This window comes from Populus nigra, chromosome 13 (assembly GCF_951802175.1).
Source record: "Populus nigra chromosome 13, ddPopNigr1.1, whole genome shotgun sequence".
In the NCBI taxonomy this organism is placed as follows: Eukaryota; Viridiplantae; Streptophyta; class Magnoliopsida; order Malpighiales; family Salicaceae; genus Populus; species Populus nigra.
In genome coordinates this window covers 13,055,000-13,073,742 of record NC_084864.1, presented here as the reverse complement: position 1 = coordinate 13,073,742, position 18,743 = coordinate 13,055,000, and the positions used below count along the sequence as shown (strand labels likewise).

The 18,743-nt window shown below is 32.1% G+C and overlaps 2 protein-coding genes and 1 pseudogene across 2 annotated transcripts; 1 reads left to right on the top strand and 2 right to left on the bottom strand.

Annotated features, from left to right (window-relative positions):
* The first annotated feature begins 4,056 nt into the window (after window positions 1–4,056).
* LOC133670821 (glycine-rich cell wall structural protein) lies at window positions 4,057–4,428 on the top strand. Its single transcript, XM_062091424.1, has one exon. It carries the CDS (start codon window positions 4,057–4,059, stop codon window positions 4,426–4,428), a length of 372 nt encoding a protein of 123 aa, XP_061947408.1.
* Window positions 4,429–6,255: 1,827 nt separating this feature from the next.
* Window positions 6,256–7,054, bottom strand: LOC133670338 (uncharacterized). Its single transcript, XM_062090815.1, has 2 exons — window positions 6,898–7,054; window positions 6,256–6,788 (listed from the first exon to the last, which is right to left on the bottom strand). The coding sequence occupies exons 1-2, from the start codon at window positions 6,938–6,940 to the stop codon at window positions 6,541–6,543; spliced, it is 291 nt and encodes a 96-aa protein (XP_061946799.1). The 5' UTR covers window positions 6,941–7,054; the 3' UTR covers window positions 6,256–6,540.
* A 1,937-nt stretch (window positions 7,055–8,991) lies between these two features.
* On the bottom strand, window positions 8,992–14,348 carry LOC133671555 (lipid phosphate phosphatase 2-like; annotated as a pseudogene).
* Between the last annotated feature and the right edge of the window lie 4,395 nt (window positions 14,349–18,743).

Below are 18,743 nucleotides of genomic sequence, written 5' to 3'. Positions count from 1 at the left end.
TTGAAGGTATATGGTTTGTTTTGACTTTTGTTGAAGGCCGACAATATAACCGACCAAACTTATAGCTTCAATAGCGTTTATTTTTCCCTCTTGAATCCGAGTTCTAACTTCTAACCATATGAAGATTTTGAATCATGATAGCGAGTGCGAGAAATATTAATTAGTAAGGCAATTAAGTCTAAGGGCCTCTACAATCGTATCGAACAATTTTTTCTTTATTAAAAAATTATGTAAAAAAAATTAATAAAATAATAGTACATGTGTTGTAAGAAATATGATATGTAAATTTCTTTTTATATATAGTTCAAGGCAGTAAAAATTCATATATAATTAAGTAACTTAAAAAATACAATATAGTTACTCTTTCTTGGTTGTTTTTGAGAAAGTAGGTAGCTTAGAAATCAATTAATTATTTGTAAAATTACTACTTTCTTAATTTATCATGAATAAGAAATTCCTGCGCTGTTACTCTAGATTTCACCGACATAATTTTCACTTCTGTTTCCAATCTATTTAAGGGAGACAGTTGGAATCAGAGTCATTCTCATCACCAACATCGTAGGGTCAACCTGGTATTAACGGCACAGATTATAGTTAACCGTCCAGGGAAAGCGCAATATTTTTTTTTCTTGATCCCCTTAAATTCAATAAAATTAAAGCTAGCATGCTTTAGGATTTGTTTTCAATAAACGAACAGTTCTTGCTTCGACCACATGTCTTTTCGAAAGCTGGAGATAAAAATAGTCAAACATGTTGCTTTCACTTATCTCCTAGTGTCTTATATGTCCTAGGAAAATAAATGAAGAAGAAGAAAATAATGATTTTTGGGGGAAAAAATTCACTCCTCAACTCACGATTCATCATATCCCACGTAACAAATTGAAATAGATTTATATTTTACATGAAAACGAAAAAACGGTTGTAAAATCCCATGTTTACATGATTTTATTGCATTTCAATATGAAATGATTTTATCAATTTTTGAATGTCTAAAGGGATTTTGCATTAAATGTTAACTTATAAAGTCATATAATTTTTATAATTCAACTCATAATTTTAACAATATTGGTATGATCAATTAGGCCAATTAGTAAGTTTGTATTTGTAAATTTGTGAGTTAGCTCTTCTGTGAGCTTGTAATTATATAAAAGAAAAAAAGATTATATAAGATTTCATTAACTAAAATAATCTAATATATAATTTGATGGATCAATGTATTTTTAAAATTTAATTTTTAGTCTAAGTTTATATTTAAAAGGGCCAAAGGTAGGGTAATAACCCAATATTGACAGAATATTAGACCCAATTAATATGGATCTAGCTTGCTTCCAGACCCAATATTCTTGAATTCAGTTGTGCGCTGTGTGCCTAAGTATATATAAATCGAGTGAGTTGTCATAATCAACATCATTGAGTCTAGTTATGTGTTAAGTCCAAATAAACATAGGTCTGTTAAACTGTTAAACCTAACATCCTTGGGTTTAGCTATGCAGTAAACCCAAACAAACATAGGTCTATTGAATTGTCAAACCTAACATCCTTGTATTCAGCTACGCGCTGAGCCCAAGTTGATCTAGGCATGACAAGCTGTCAAACCCAATATCCTTGGATTCAGCTACAAACTAAGCCTAAGCACATATGATTTTGGCAAGTTGACAGAATTAACATTTTTTAATTCAACTATGCGCTAAATCTAAACAGGCATGAGTCTAACGAGCTACCAGACTCAATATCTTTGAGTTCAGCTATGTATTAAGCCCAAATATATATATATATATATATATATATATATATAGGTATGGGTATGACGATCGTTATAAACTCCATGTTGGGCCGTAAGACTATGTTTATTTAATTTTACAAAAATAAGAACAAACATTTTTGTTCTTGGAATTTAAAGTTCATTCTCTTATTCATTGCAATCTTTTACTAAAAATCACCGACTTTATAATACGAGGGTCTCTAAATCCTATAAAAAAAGATTGTTTTGCAAGTGTTAGGTCTTCTACCACCAACCATTCACTTTGTGAGATTTAGAAAAGACAATATTGACCTGAACGTGTGTTTATCCACTATTCAAACACTAATAACTTCATTCTTAAGTTTATTAGATTTTGAAACATCATAATAATTAAATATATTAATTTTATAAAATCAATTTAATAACAGATTTAGCAATTATATGCATGTGTGAGTTATAAGCTCCGAGATACACTGTGTGTTATAATTTTTTTTTTTATGATATTTTTTTACAGGATTTTAGAACTAGAAAAATAATTAGAAGTTTCAATAGTAGTTGAAGAAGAAGCAAGGAGTTGAGATCTGATAAGGCATTAATTGAAGTGCTTGCATAATATATGTTATTGTATTGCTATTTATTTGGTATTTTAATTGGAACATGTTCATAATACGTCACAAATAATTATAATATAATTAAATATATTAATTATAATGATAGAAAACACATGCAAGCTCACTTTGACGCAGCTCATTGTAGACCTGCTCAAGTCTAATTAATTTAAACAAGTTTAAGTTTCATGTATTAGACTTGTCATGAACACAAACCCAGCTTAAAACCTTTCTAAAACTAGGTGAATTTCACTTTGAAACATTAAAGTTAAGCTAATTACATCCTAGTAATATAAAATATATCACGGGAGCCAATCGATTATTTTAATTTTAATTTGTTTGCGTTCTCCTTTTAAAATAAAAACAACGGAAATAATTAACGCGTGGACTCAATTCAAAATGTTAAATGGTTAAATAACTTTCAAGTGACATGATTACGACTAGAGTTTACTTTGGTAAGTTGGTGAAGGCTTTTATATATATATATATATATATATAAAACCTTTACCCCTTTGTCGAGGTAAGAGCAATTATTAAAACCTGCCAGCACCAACAAGTTAACTTGATAATCTCTTAACATGGAATTAGTTTAGATCGGGTTTTATATTCAACTAGATAATAATTGACTTGGTTATATTTAGTTGATTTAATAAGTTAGATAATATTTAATATTATGGTATAAGATATTTTTTTTGAAAGTATTGTTAGCTTGAAAATGTATTAATATAATTTTTTCAATTTTTTTTTATATTTATATATATAAAACATCGAAAAACACTATTAATTTATTATTTTTCCTAACCAAAATATATTTTAAATTTAGAAACAAACAACATTATCCATGACCTATCAACTAAATCAAAATTTAGTTTGATTTTTGAATTTTTAAAAAGATTTCATTCGTTCTAACTTAAAAAAAACAAAAATCTTCAAATGATTGGCTAATAAGATGACAACATATTAAATTAATACGGCCTTTATAACTTGAATCATGATAAAAAAATAGATGTTTATAAAAATTTAACACTAATTAAATATTTAAATGTTTGTTTAAAATTACAATAACTTTATAAAAAAATAAATTAAAACAAATCATGATAATTAATTTAAAATTAATAACAGGTTGAATTGATGCAGTTGGAAGAAAAGAATTTAAAAGGGATAGTTTAAAAAAAAAGAAAAGAAAGTTTTTTTAAAAAACTAGTTACTTCATTATGAAGCACCGTGTTCAAAGTTTATATTTATTTTTCTATTAAAATTTTATTAATATTGGCCTTTATTCAAAGCATTCCATGTCCAGTTTTTAAACATTCTTATGTTTTTCCTAATCAAGTATTTAGATTTCATGCATCACATCTAAATTTATTATTTCTAATATAGTTAAAAGCAAAATAAAATAAAAAAAAATCAAGATCAACCCTCACCTTTTGTTTTTCTTCTAAATTTTACCCTCTTTGTCTAAGGACTAATCAAGGGAACTTATATTTAAGAGTGGCCCTCGCACTCTTGTTTATTTACCATCCATCCTTGTATTTTTTTTCTTTTTCTATGTTGAGTCCCCCTCCCCAGCTTATGAAATCTTAGTATTTCCCCTGTACTGGGTCTGTATTGCTATACTTATATAGTATATATACAACATAAGCATAAATACCACCCCGCCATATAGCCTGATTCTCCAAAAATCTTATCCTTTGCTCACCTCGTAGAATGAAGCCAAAATCCAAAATCCAGACAAAAACTAAAAACTCCAACTCTCTTTGGAAATGGAATACAAATGACAGCAAGAGAAAGGATGGAAATCAATTCCCAGTACCCGAATTCCTTCAAGACGGTTACAAGAAAGTAGAGGAAACCATTCTGGGTCCTGGGGGCGGTGTTGGAATCGGATGTGGTATTGGAGCAGGCTTCGGGTTGGTGGGTGGACTCGGGTATGGTAGCTGGCCATGGAACAACACCAAGCTAGTTTTTGGGGTTGGTATGGGTTGTGGGGTTGGGTTCGGGTTCGGATATGGAAATGGGCTCGGGCATGGTTTTAGTTTAGATTCTTTGGAGTCTTACTTCGAGAAGGCTGGATTCTAACAAGAAAGGGCATGTGATTGAGATTTGATTTTAATTAAGAAGCTGTCAAGAAGTCATTTTTGTGTTTTGTTTTTTGATTTTCGTGATAAATGAGTTTGTATTCTGCATTATTATTTTGAGTTTGAATCAAAAAAGAAATTGCGATTTTCGTTTGAATGTGCACACTCATGAAAAGATTGACTAGGGCAGCAGACGCACTTCCATTCTCTGGTTTAAATCTTGTCACAAAAGGCATTTTGATGGGAAAAAAGAGCTGCAATGGCAGGCATTTATGTAAGACCTGCACCCTTTTTCCAAGAAAAGCTTTCAAGTTCATTGAGTTGAGCTACAAAGCGAGAGTAGTTGGAAACAGAAGATTAACTGGCCTCTCATCATCCGCTGGAATCCGTTGGGATGTCAATGTAACCTGATTGCGTAATAGGAACTGTCAAAGGAAACAAGTAAACTTATGAGGTCATGGAGTTAAAGTAAAAACAAGTGAAAAATGCTTGGCAAAGTCGAGTGCGGCCTTTTGATGACCCTGCTAGACTTTCTTTCAATCTTTCGACAGAAAAGTTCAGATTTAGAAAGCCAGAACCAATCATAAACATATGGTATAAAGCTCGACTTGGCATGAGTGTGCTCCTGATTGAGGTATGGATAAACACGCAAACACAAGCTTACGACACTCTGAAAAGCTCTCTCAAAGCAAGGACTTGAGCAAGGGATGGTAATGGAGATAAGTAAACGGATAATGCACCCTCCACCTTTGTCACCGCCTCTATACCCATCATAGTCAAATTGCAAGGCACCATCTCCACCTCCATCGAAGGATGGACCTCATCGGAGGTTCGAATTCTACATCCACAGGGCACTCATATTTGATTACACTAAAATTGGCCTAAGATTCTTTACATTTGAGCTGGACAAAGTGTTCTTTGATATAAAATTAGATTTAAGAAGTAGGGAATAACATATTTATATATGATAGTATAATGGAAAATTCATTACAACCAATGAAAGGACTCCAATGACTTCGAAAGAATTAAACGAGCCGTGTGAGGTGAAAATCTCATATTTTTAATTTACATAATTGGATATGGAACTCCATGCAAGAAGAGGATACATTCTAGACTCTAAACCCAACTCGCATCCATTCGGATAATTGGAGGCGGAGGCCATTGCCATCCCTTACTTGAACTGCTGAGGCCGGCCTTAGCAGTCAAGACTCCAGCTCCTCAGCTCCTGAGGTCTATCAATGACTTTCTGTTGCGGCCCTGTTTTTGGCAAGAACAAAACCATTTCTTGCAAACTACACCTTTCAAAAACAGATTTCATCCATAAGAATTACTTTGCAGATGCAGAAACATTATAGCATCAAGATTCGGGAACCAAGTGGGTATCGAAATGTCTGCATTACTTCAAATTTTACCAATTTACAGAAGCAACAGCAGAGCATTAAACTGCTCAAAGTAAGCATAAGGTCCGCACCCTACAAACAGGAAATCTGACAAACAAGACACTGACAGAAGAAAACATAATGTCAATGGGAATTGGCTATCCAGCAGAAATGACAATCTGTTCTCAAACTCCAACCAAATTGACATATAGCTTACTATAAAAGAGGTCATTCGGTATCATTTGAAAACAATAAACTGAAAAATTGTTTGTTTTTGTCTTTTGATTTCAAAAGACGTAAGAAATCAACAATCAGTTTTCAGTGGATACAAACAAAAACCAATTATATACCAAAACAAACTCCAAGCTTTTCTTGCTCCAGCCTGCATAAGCTTCATTGAAGCTCTTAGCAGCAAATCTAACAGAGCACTCCACACAGAAGGGAGTAAATAAAAAAATCGGCCACATTGCCCACTTCCATCAATTACCACAATTTGAGGTTACCTGGGTCTAAAACCAGGGATAATACACACAGCAGCCAGCAGCTAAATAATGTTAGCCAGAAAACCCCAGCAAAAGAAACCTAACAGAAACAAATGTTTTCGTCTTCAAGTGAAACAGAGAGCCAGCCTTCATGAAGAACACAACTTGATCGCTTAAAACATTAACTTGTGTATTCAAAACAGTAAGTCATACAGCAAAAGACAAATTAACCAAACCCACTTCATCTCCCATCTAAGAAGAAGACACGTCACTCTTGTCCTTCTTAGGATGAATAGCCCCAACAAGGGCTTCGATCTCTTCCTTGATTCGTTCAAACACACTTGGTCCTTTAACTTCATCTATGGGGGTATCCTCATCAATATCATCACTTCTTCCATGTGTTTCCTTGTGATGGCTTGGAGATCTTCCACTATGAACGATTGCCTCTATCTCTTCCTTGGCTCTTTCAATCACATTTGGCGCTTTTACATCCTTTTCTTCTGCATCAAAAATGAAAAAAATTACAGCAAAAAAAAAAATATAATCTTTTTCTGTTTCACGCAAAAACCCATCAAGAAAATCTACAGAATTAAATTGATGATACTGTACCTGATGGTGAAGGATATTTTTGGTCTGCTTTTGGTTCTGCCATTGAAATTAAAAACCTATCTTGATTAAAATGTGTGCCCCTGACTCTTAAGTCTTAACCAATTAGAGAATTCCCATCAGGGCCGTCAACTTTACACACGATGACGTGGATGGCTCAGATGCTACTTACTATTCATAATTAGTTTTTTGGATAAGCATGTGCTCAACTGCAAGTTACGTGGTTCTTATCGAAGAATAATGAGGCATCATCGAATGGCATTCGGTGCTGTGACGTTGATGGTTTTTTAGAGTATTTTTTATTTAAAAATATATTAAAATATTATTTTTTTAATTTTTAAAATTAATTTTTAATATTAACATATAAAAAAATTAAAAAAAAACTCGGGCGCAACAAAGATAAACAGGACCTTATTATTATTATAAGGTCGGCTTGCCAGCCCATTGCACATTCTTATCTTGCCTTGGTGTCAAATGGACCCACCTATATTCCTATCAATCTGTTTGCTTTTCTTAACCAAAAAAATGGCAATTGATAAATAATATTCTTATCCTACGCCATAATGAATCACCGTCGTAAAACTCTAGCAGACAAGGGAGGTTTAGAGTCCGTCTGGGAACGCTGGGAACGCCACTGCAGCTGTATTTTTAAAAAGTTTAAATTTTTTTTAAAAAAATTTAATATGATTTGTACGTTTTAAATCGTTTTAATGTGTTGATGTCAAAAATAATTTTTAAAAAATGAAAAAACATCGTTGGCATGTATTTTGACACGAAAAGTTATTTGAAAAGCACCTGCAACCACACTGCCAAACATGCTCTTACTTTCGACTTGTGGAAGTTGGCATGGTTTTTAGACTCGGTTTGGTAACCGGTCTGATTTAAGACCTGGATTTTAAATTTTAATCGGGTCATCAAGTTATCAGAATTAATATTTTAAATCAAAGCGATATTATTTTAGTAAAAAAAATCAATAAATTGCAATGAAATTTTTATCCAGATCTTACAGGGTCACTAGATCAATCTGCCATGTCACACTAAATTTTTTCTTTTCCTATATTTTTTTTTTCAACTTAATCCATTTCCAATCTCAAACTCCGGTTCAGGCCGGAATTAACTTATGAGATAGAGTTTAACAACTATTCTCTTAACTAATCAGGGGGGATTTCCATTAGGATCGTTAATGGTTCACATAATGACGTTGGGCATATGCAAGTCAAGTATTTCTCATTAGAGGATAATTAGACATCAAAAACATTTCCCATATTTTATATACATACACACGGATAAATAGCTAAATTTGTCTTAATTGTTTTTTGAAAAATTAAATTTATATTCATATATATCTCACTCGAGTATTATTAAAATGAAAAATATAATTATGTTAGTTTAAAAAATAAAACTTGAAAGAAAAATATATTAAAAAATTGGATATTATCAAAGACATTATAGATATAATTACAAATGTAAGAATATATCGAAGGTTATATAAAAATAAATTGCATGAATTATCCAAAAAAAAAAAGTTTCCTACTATTTTTATTTTGAAATTCTAGCGAACTATGTTTTTGCAATTTCTAAAACTCAATTATAAAAGAGATTCAATCCCATCTCGACGCATAAATAAATAAAAAAATTATAATGTTTAAATTGTAATTATTAAATACATACATCATATCATAACACAAAGACTTATCAAATAAAAAAAATTATGACAAGCTTTGATTATTAGATACTTATAGTATGAAAAAGAGATAAACCTCAGGTTACTCTCGTCTTCTTATATGTAAATATCTAGTAATTATATATTAAACACCGTTAAATTTCTCTAATAAAACTTAATCCTCTCTATTGGAACTTAATCCTAGAATATCTTGACAGGAAAACTAAAGAAAATGCTTGTATTGCCGAGTAATTTTTTATATATATTTTTAGATTGTTTTGATATATTAATATCAAAAATAATTTTTTAAAAAAATATATTTTTTTAATATATTTTCAAAAAGAAATACTTTGAAAAAAAAAAACCACTTCAACATTCCCAGAAGTTAAAATGAATTGTTGCCACTGCAGACTGTTGATTCAAGAATCCAGAGGGAGTTAAAAGGTATTCATCACTTGTAATTTTGACCAATTTACATTTAGTAAGTGATATGTTTATGTTTAATGAATGAATGTGTTCCGTTAGGGCAAAACAAAGCAGAAGGGCCAATCCTGCTACAGGCCAAGAAGCAGCAAGCTAACAGAACACCACATGAACGGAGTACAAGGACATGATGTTTTTCTTGTAAAGGAGAAACTTTGGCTGATAATTTTGCATCTATCAGTAATTACCTCCTCCCAGATTCCACATCTTCAAGAGGCATAGTCGATTCACGTGCCAGATGCAGCCCCAAAAATCCATCATTATCATCTTCTTTGCTCTCAACATGTGAATCCATTGGCTCTGCATTGAGTGGATTTACAGTAGCAGCTGCTTGTGAATATGCACCTGACTCCCCGAGTTCTCGAAAGTAAGCATAAGGTCCCCAACCTGCATGCAGAAGGTCAGATGAACATGTCACCGCAGAGAAGAAAACATAATGCCAATTCATTTAGGTTGTGGTCAGATTTGATGACTGACACTTTTAAAGAATTACAACAATCATTTAGCAGAATGCAACTTGAAATTTGCATGCTCCCTTAGATTAAATTGAGTTCCATGTAGAAAACAACAATAACATGGGAATTAGCATCTGGCTCTAGCATTAGAAGCTTCATACCAATCTTAGACACAAAGATCATAGGCCCCCTTCCATTACTCTGATTTGAGTATATGGGTCTAAAACCAGAAAATAGCAGCAGCCACCGCAGCTGTGCAGCTTGCATCTATGATAGCAAGAATGCTCTAAGAAGCTAAGTACATTAATTGGATATCTTTAGTTGTAACCTAGATGTCTAATCAAAATAACATTCGTGCACAAGGCGAATAAGCTTAAAATTAAATCTTAATCATTCTCTAGCAAAGAATATGAAATGTTCCAATCAAAATCCTTCCTGGACTCTAATGTTCAACAAAAATAAAAGGAGCCATATAAAATTTGCCAACAAACATACCTTGAGGATGATATGGTGGAGGAAAGAACTGCAAATAGCAAAATGTTGCCACTACTAGTCCTGCAAAAGATGCCTCTGCAGTAGTTAGCGAAGGTAATCATCCAATAGACAATGAGGAAGTTTCATCTAGATGACTAAATGAACAATGAAAAGGAACACACCTAAGAGACCTCCCGCAAAGACATCCTGCCAATGATGCCAGTAGTCATCCACTCGGGAAATGGCAACAAGACTTGCAGCTAGTAGTGGTAAGAAGACGATACATAGTTTTGCAACATGGCCCTCACGGTCAAACGCTTGTAGTTTTCCAGACAAGTAGAGTGATAGGAAACCCAGACCAGCAAAGGACCCTGGAAATTGAAAATCATTATTCCTCAAAGCTAAAATGACTGCCAAAAGTATCGAACCAGCATAGCTTTGGTATTAGGTGTTCAATTTCTGCAGCTTCCCTAACCAAAATTTCCATATTTCAATGTAGAGATAAGAATATTTCATCATCACTCGGCATAAATTAACTTTGTGGTCGAGAATTTTTTAATTTTTTTGTATAGAAATTATTTGTAATGGTGAACACTTACATGAAGTGTGCCCACTGGGAAAACTCTTATGCCCTTCCTTTACGACACTTTCCTCACCATTGCATATCACATTTCCCAGCTGATCATAAACCTGTAGATCAATAAGGTTTCAGGTATTAAATTATGTAACCACAAATGTTATGAAATGTGGACAGGAGGTGATCTTTTATCAATCGTCACAGTAGAAAGTAACAAATAACTGCAGGTCCATAAAAGCATACATCCTTTCCATCAGGAAAGCAACGCCAAAAGAAATCAGGTCGAGGCCGACCAACTGCATTTTTTATTGCATCAGTAATGACAGCTGTCACTAGAATGGAGAATAAGAGGCCTGCAATAGTGAACACACATAAAGCATCATGAGAATTTTTTCAGCAGATTGGATAACAGAAATCTTTTACAGATAAAAAGGTAAGTAGGAGGCAGGATGTTATCACCTAGTATGGCATGATGAAGATCATAGATGTCTCTCCTACGAAAGTAGACAAAGAGGAATATCACCACAGGCAAGAGAACAGCATATATCTAATCATCAGAAAACAGAAAGGGTCCCATCAATGTTATTGTTACTCACATGGTTTCCTTGGAACATATGTTATTGTTTAGCAAATGAAGCCACAATACTTACTGGGACAGTCCAAACAGGCACTGTATTATCTAACAAAGGGTATTTAAGATTTGTCATCATATCTTTCCCAACATATCGATAAAATGGAGGCGTGAGATAGAGGATGAACTCTATCACCACAAGAAGCAGAAGTATAAGCCAATCATGCATGTGTGTCTTTGCAAGTGAAGCTCCATGGGACCTTGCAGTATGTACACCATAACCAAGCTGGAACTCCCTCATTTGGACCTCTCTCATCTTGTACTGCATTTATGCATGTCACCATTTAGAGTAATCTAATATCAGACTTTGAGCTCCAAATAAAGGGACATTAGGAAAGTAACATAAGGTCTGTTTGGTGAAATATGATAACAGGTATTAACAGTAAAAATTATACGGAAAGTTATTGATGTTATGCCTTACTTTTACTGTTTATGAATGCAAGAAAGGTATAAGCACCTTTCTCAATGCATATGCAACTCGAGCTCCATAAGTCATCAATCATACAAGCATTAAAGAGCAAAGAATAAAGAAGGAAACCCAAATTATGCAAGCAGCAGTATCACTTCTTAAAGATACATATCATAAATACACTTACAGCAGAATTATCTATTCTAGATCACGAATTTTGACAGTTGATACTGAAATATTTTTATCTGTGGACTAAAAATGAATAAAACAGGAACCTCAGCACCGACAGAAAATGACTAGGGACTATCTTCACCATTGAACAGAAAATAGCACTACATAATAGCATCTATTATAAAGCTTAAATAGGTACAGCAAAAACAAACTGATAAAGAGGCTCTCCATAACCATGAAATTTATAGTGATTATAAAAATAAAAGAGCTTAAATTCAGCAACTTTTTCAGAAAAAGAGCCAGAAAAATAGAGCCACTAGCCTTGTAAACACAAACCCAAAACTTCACATTGTCATATTGCAGAGAGGCCTTCACACCACAATGAAGATCTATTAGTAACAACTATACCTCTTCATTCGTGTGCTCTATTACTGGAAGGTCATCAGCGAAAATGGCTGACAATTATTCACAGTCATATCCAGCCTGTTGATTGATGTATCCTTGATAACCCCAACAAACCAATATTCAGGTAAAAAAATGAAGATCCCAGTGGTCACACAATTCATTAAGTTTAATACAGTGTATATCAGGCCAAAACCTCAGATATAAAATTATCAAACTTTTAATCAGAACCCAAACAGTAGACTAGGTACATATTAAAAAAAAAAAAAACCTATATCACATGTTATATATAGTGTTTAAACTACTAATCACAGCATCTAAATAAGAAATGACAAGACATTATCCATCCAATACTTGGATCATCAGCATTCCATTCACTCACCAATCTGCAAAATTAGTTCCCTATGTAGTGATACTTGCTTGCTTGTCTCCAAAAAATGCTATGCAGAAATGTCATCAAGATAATGTTCTTCATAAAAGCATTATCCCAAACATTGGTAGCCATTTATTTTGTGGCATAACTTATTGACAGTAACCAATGAATTTTAAGTCTTTTTTGCTTTAACACCTTGAAGGACCAGCCAACAGGACTTCTCATGAAGGATGATAGAGCTTCTTCCATTGTTTCAAACTGCACCATCGACTAAGACTTGCAACCCAGGTTCAGAATCTGAAGATCAGTACTTCAGGCCTTCATTATTAGCAAGTCCTCAATGTTTAGATGCCATACAACTAAATATTGTTCACAATAAACTGGATAAAATAAAACTTCTGATTCTTTTAATGGTCATTCTATGTGGCAGCTCAATGCCTACATTAACAACTGCTATGCACTCACTATACTTACCCTCATCAAGAAGTCTTACAACTGCATCCAGAATTAGCACTGGAGAAAAGCACAGCCCTTACACTTATCCTCCCTAATCTGAAATGCGTGATAGTTTATCACAATAGGAGGTGGCACATGGCATGCACAAAACTGTTATACTTATCCTCCCTTATCCTCTTATTGAACTATTAAACTTAACACAATCAACCATCACCAGCATCATGAAACCAGCTCCAAAACTAAAGTGATTAACCATAGACACTCATTCTGAAGCATCTATGAGAAACTAGAGATTGGAGCTAAACCGCAATTAAAAAAAAAAAAAGCCATGTGATATAGAAAATCCGGTGCACCTGTTTTCTCAAGGCTTCCAGCTTTGCATCATTGCAAAATAACGATCTAAGATACGATTTCTGGAAATCACTGGAAAAATATAACATTTCATAGAATAATTGGAGAAGGCAGATTAACCCAATGCTCCAATTTAAAGATTCACTTCTCACTTGTTATTTTGACTACTCAACTAAAGCCTATATAGCAAATCTACAATTCAATTATATGTATTAATATTAACCGAATGCTAAGTAAGGCATGTATGGGTCAAAACGAAGATTCAACTTATGATGTATTAAACCTAATGATACTTACAAGATCTAATACTTCTCCATTAATGGCTGTTTTTTATCGAACAAATTAACAACCAAAACCCACACTGAATAAAATAAATGCCCAAGTATGAAGCTGTAAAGGACCGCTATTCAACTACAGCATTCCCTGAATCCCTATTTAAACAATTACGAGTAAGTATACTGAATCCTCTCCGATTAATAGCAGTGAATAGCAATTAGCTCTAGTTGTTCAATGCTTTCATTTTTCAGTGGTTTCATTACATTAAATTTTAATTTGCTTTTTATTGCAGGTTTCAAATTTCAACACAGACATAGCAGACATAAGTAGAGACTTCCTCTTTACCCTCAAAACTCTAAAACCCCAAATTTTAAAATCCTTCTTCAACAATGATCTGATCTCTCACCACAAAAGTCCAAATAAACCTACCAGATTTCACAAAGAACTATAACATAAATGTCTCTTACATATATTGTTATGTTGGTAGAGAAAATCAAAGGAGTCACATTCTGCTATACAAGTAAGATGTCAACAACATCAAAAACAACAAAGCAAACCCACATAAGATATTCCAATTTAAAAGCCAAAGGCTAAGAACAAAAGAGAAAGAAACAACCTTTCCAGAAAAGAAACACTAACCTGAAAGAAGCCTCTAAAATTCTTAAAGCGAGAAAGAGATCCATAATCCCACAAAGGCATTGTACTCACCCACCAAACAAAACCGCAGAAAATTAAAGACTTATTTTTTAAGTTTCAATGATAGTCCTAAGATGTAAATAATGTCCCAGAAAGTGTCAACATGGTATAGGAAGGTTCCTATTAGTCAAAAAGGTTCATATGAAACACACAAACAATGTCTTATCCACTTCAAAAGACAATAGAGATGAAAGCTTTGAGAGATGATTATAAAGAAGAAGCCAAACATATGACTACATAAAGACAATTCAAAGAATGCAAGAATTTACCAAAAGAAAACAAAAGGGTAAATTACCTGGTAAAAGAAAAAGTTGGGTCTTGCTGAGAAATTGAAAGAGAAACAAATGGGGCCCAACCACGTTTGTTTAAAGATTATTTTGATTGCTTTAATACCAAAGTGTTTCTCCCAAAATCTACGACATCTTCATGGCCGAATCAAACTGGTTTAGGAAGGCAATTCAGTTACAAGTCCTTGTAATCTTGACAAGGTTATATTTTAGACTTAGCTCTACTTTTCCCCCCTTATTTTACGGTGTTGTCACAACTTACAGGCTGTGGCAAAAACCCAGCATGGCCTGGCTATTTCCGGAGAAAACAAGCCATTCTTTTTTCTTTTCTTTTTTGCTTTTGCAGTAATTGAATAGCCATCTTTGTTTTTTTTTAACCATGAATATTCAAGTTAGGTTAGATGTATATCAATTAATTTTCTAACTTTAAAATTAATAATTATATAAATTTTTAATAATTTTAAAATTTATAATACTTAAACGGGTAATTACTAAAAACAAACTCAATACTTAATCAATTAAATTACACTCCTCAAAATTAATAATTATCTTTTCATACATTAAAAGAGTGTCTCCGTATCATGACAAGGAGGATTGAGTTTTTCCAAAACAAAAATTGAGAATTATAATTGTAAATTGTTGTTTCTCGATGATGATTAAGGTTGAAATAATTAAGTGGAGATAATTAAATACTTTTCCTACTTTAAATTTGGTTAGTGAATTTATAAAAGTGTTTCAAAAAATTCTAGTTGCTAAGAGATAAGGTTTATGTTTTAAATAATTAGTTAATTTTTTAGTTCTAACAATTTAATCTATTTTTTTTTAGCCAAGAAGGTTGGTGGACCTAATACTTGTAAAAGGTTTTTTTTAGTAAATTTAGGAATTATTAAATGTTTAAGTATCTTTTTGAGAGAAAATGCAGTAATATTTTAAAGAGAGACTCGAAAATAAACATGCAATAGAGAATAAAGATTTAAAACCCTTTACTTGGGTGATTCAAAGAGTATTTATACCTCTTATACCTTGAACCTTCTTGTTTATGCTAGAGGGGTCAAAAGTCTTTTCTTTTTAAATATACCAGTAGGGAGGGAGTCTCTTATATCAACAATAATGTTTGAAGAAAATATCTTTTTACATGATATTAATATTGATGAGAATACCACGTGTCTATAGAAATTTTTCATAAGTTATCTCGTACACAACATTAATACTGATAAGAATAATCCTTATAATCAACATTAGTGTTGATTGAAATATATTCAGTTCTTAGAGAACTTTTACACATCTAAGGTATAGAGAGATAATGATCTTAAGTCCTTATTATCATATACTAAGGGTTGGTAGGGATAGTCTTATGACCTAACAGGAGACCAATTATATGTCTAGTCCTCGAATAATCCTAAACCTAAGGATGTTGGGTCTAGTATCTTTCTAGGCCTAAAGGTGTTTGGGCTTAGCGTGTAGCCGGGCTTAAAGGAGTTTATTTTAGCACATTGTCACACTTATATGTGTTTAGACTTAGCGCATAGTTGAACTCAAGAGAGTTAGGTCTGACACCTTATCAGACCCATATGCACTTGGACCTAGTGCATGGCTGGGTCCAAAAGAGTTGGGTTTGGAAACAAGCTAGACCCTTGTTTCACGGGTTTGACTTCTATTGAGCTTTTAAGCATAATAGGCTTGACTCTTTTATCTACAGGCCTTTCAAGTATATAAATTGAGTATTAAAATATGTTGATACATCACTATTTCCATTAAACAATGAAATAATTTTTCTTGTGATGTATTTAGAAATAAAAAATTAGGTGACATAATTAAATAAATTTTGCCTTTTTTTTCACAAAATCATAGATAGTCTTGGTTAGCAAGAATAGATTCAATTTTATTATAATAAAAAAGTAGGGTTTTATGTATATAGTTGAGTTTGATTTGGACTAATAATTGTATCAAATTCAATTTTTGATGTTTTACAAATTATAAACCCATTTTATTGAAAAACAAATGGATCCGGGCATGTTGGACACATTAGGTTGAGCTAAATTTTTTTATGGATATTATAAATATTCACGAGTTAAGCTTATATTGTTATTTTTTTATGAGTTGATTTTAATTAGAACTAAGATTTGGACTCAATAAATTAGCCCAAAATCAATTACAAGCCATAACAAACAATTTAGGCTTAATACATCAATTGAATCAGTTGACTAAAATAGAAAAATCAATTGCAAAAAAATAATTGATAGAATATATAACAACAAATTGAGTTTCGAACAACACAAAACTCAGTCACAACAACACATAATAAGTTTTGAACATGAACTTGAATTGAATTGTTGCGGCTCTATAATTTTTACAAGAACATTAACCAATGTCGGTTATTTGAAAGCAACAAAAAACAATAATAAAATAACAATAACAGTACACAGTAGTATAATACCTCTAACAACTTATACAAGTAACCAAAAAGGTGTCAAATATGTATAAACTTAAGTTTATAGCAATTACTTAATAATAAAAACTCAAAGGGTAATTGTTTAGCATTTACTCACCATCTCAAATTATCAAAATAACTCATTACCTTTCAACATTCATGGCTAAACCAGCAAACTTTAAAAGAGAAGAAAAATAATAAAATATTTTAATTAATTATAACTTAACAAGTTAATCTAAAAACTTTATGATAGAAATAAAAGCTACATAGTCTAAAACACATGTAATTTTAGTTTTTCTAACTTTTCAAGATCATTTATCATTTGTGAAAGATCTATTGATGATGGAGAAATAAAAATCCACTTTTGATAAAAAAAAATAAAAAATAAAAAATGAGAGTTTCAACAGTTACTAGAGTCAAAGAACTTCTAAAAAAATATAGCACACAACCCCCAATGCTAAAAGTTATTTTGGAGGCAACTACAGACATAAAAATAACTAGGACATCTCTTGCAACCATGATGAGTATTGGATATTTGGAGCTAATAGCTTTCCATCCAATTAAAATATCAAAAGAAATATTACTTTGATCTTCAAAGTCATTTGCCAAATATTTTTTCAATTTAGATTTACTCAACTCATTATCCTTCTCCATTAAATTGACAAGTAATGCATAATGTATAGCTTAATTAATTGGATTTTTAGAGTTAAAGTAGTTTCTTCAATAAGTTTATATGCAATGAGATTCATTATAAGACATTCAAGTGACATTCTAAAACATTAAAAACAAGCAATCAACTATTTGAATGACATTTGAACATGATAGTCATATTATAACATTGTTTTTAATGTAAATTAAGCTACCAAAAAAGAAAGAAAAAAGGCATTGGTAATGAACCGGAAAAAAAAGTGATTGGACAATATAATTTCAAGTAATAGAGGAGCATATGTCATGTGAAAGCTTTTTTCTCCTTTGACATGCATGGTGGATCCCATGAAAACTTGCTTTTAAAACAAACTCATAATCTTCCATCCATATAGAACTTATAACTAGCCTTTTATCCACAACAATAACAACAACAAAAATCAAAGATGAAACAATACACAAATACCATCATATCAATCTTGTAAGAAATGTCTCAAAGACAAGTTAAAGGTTGTTGTTAATCGATCTTATCTCTTGTACAGAACTGATTGACTTTAAATTTGTGACCTTATAGTTACAGTTTTTGTTTTTTTTTTTTAAGGTTTGATTGACAAAGATATGGTGGAGGTTTGTCAAAATCAAGTTAGGGCTTTTGGTTATAAGGATGAGAAAAAGGGATTGATGATTTTAGTTTATTAAAATGATAGTCGAAGAAGGTTACCGTTGTCAACAAGATAGTGAGATAAGAGAATGGGAGGCTAAGCGGCAAGTAAGAAAAAAAATTAAACAAAGAGAAAGAAAAATGGTGTTTATACCAAGAACTTTCTAAAATATAAGATTACACTGTCAGTGTGTTGTATAGGATATACGAGTTGACTGAGTTTAAAAAATCTTGACCTGCCACCCAATACATAATATCAATTTCTTAAGTATTTTTATTCACTATTATATGCAATATCCATATTATCTGATTTTAAAGGGTTGAGACATGTTAGATAATATAAATGTTACAAATAAACTAGTTTTTTTTTACACCCTAAAAAAAATACATTAAAATCAATTGATTTTT

Excerpts from the sequence above, each read along its gene's own strand:
- LOC133670821 (XM_062091424.1), top strand. The coding sequence starts at position 4,057 with ATGAAGCCAAAATCCAAAATCCAGACAAAAACTAAAAACTCCAACTCT.
- LOC133670338 (XM_062090815.1), bottom strand. The coding sequence starts at position 6,940 with ATGGCAGAACCAAAAGCAGACCAAAAATATCCTTCACCATCAG. Across the intron at positions 6,789-6,897 it reads AAAATATCCTTCACCATCAG|AAGAAAAGGATGTAAAAGCG; the intron begins GTACAGTATCAT and ends TTTTTGATGCAG.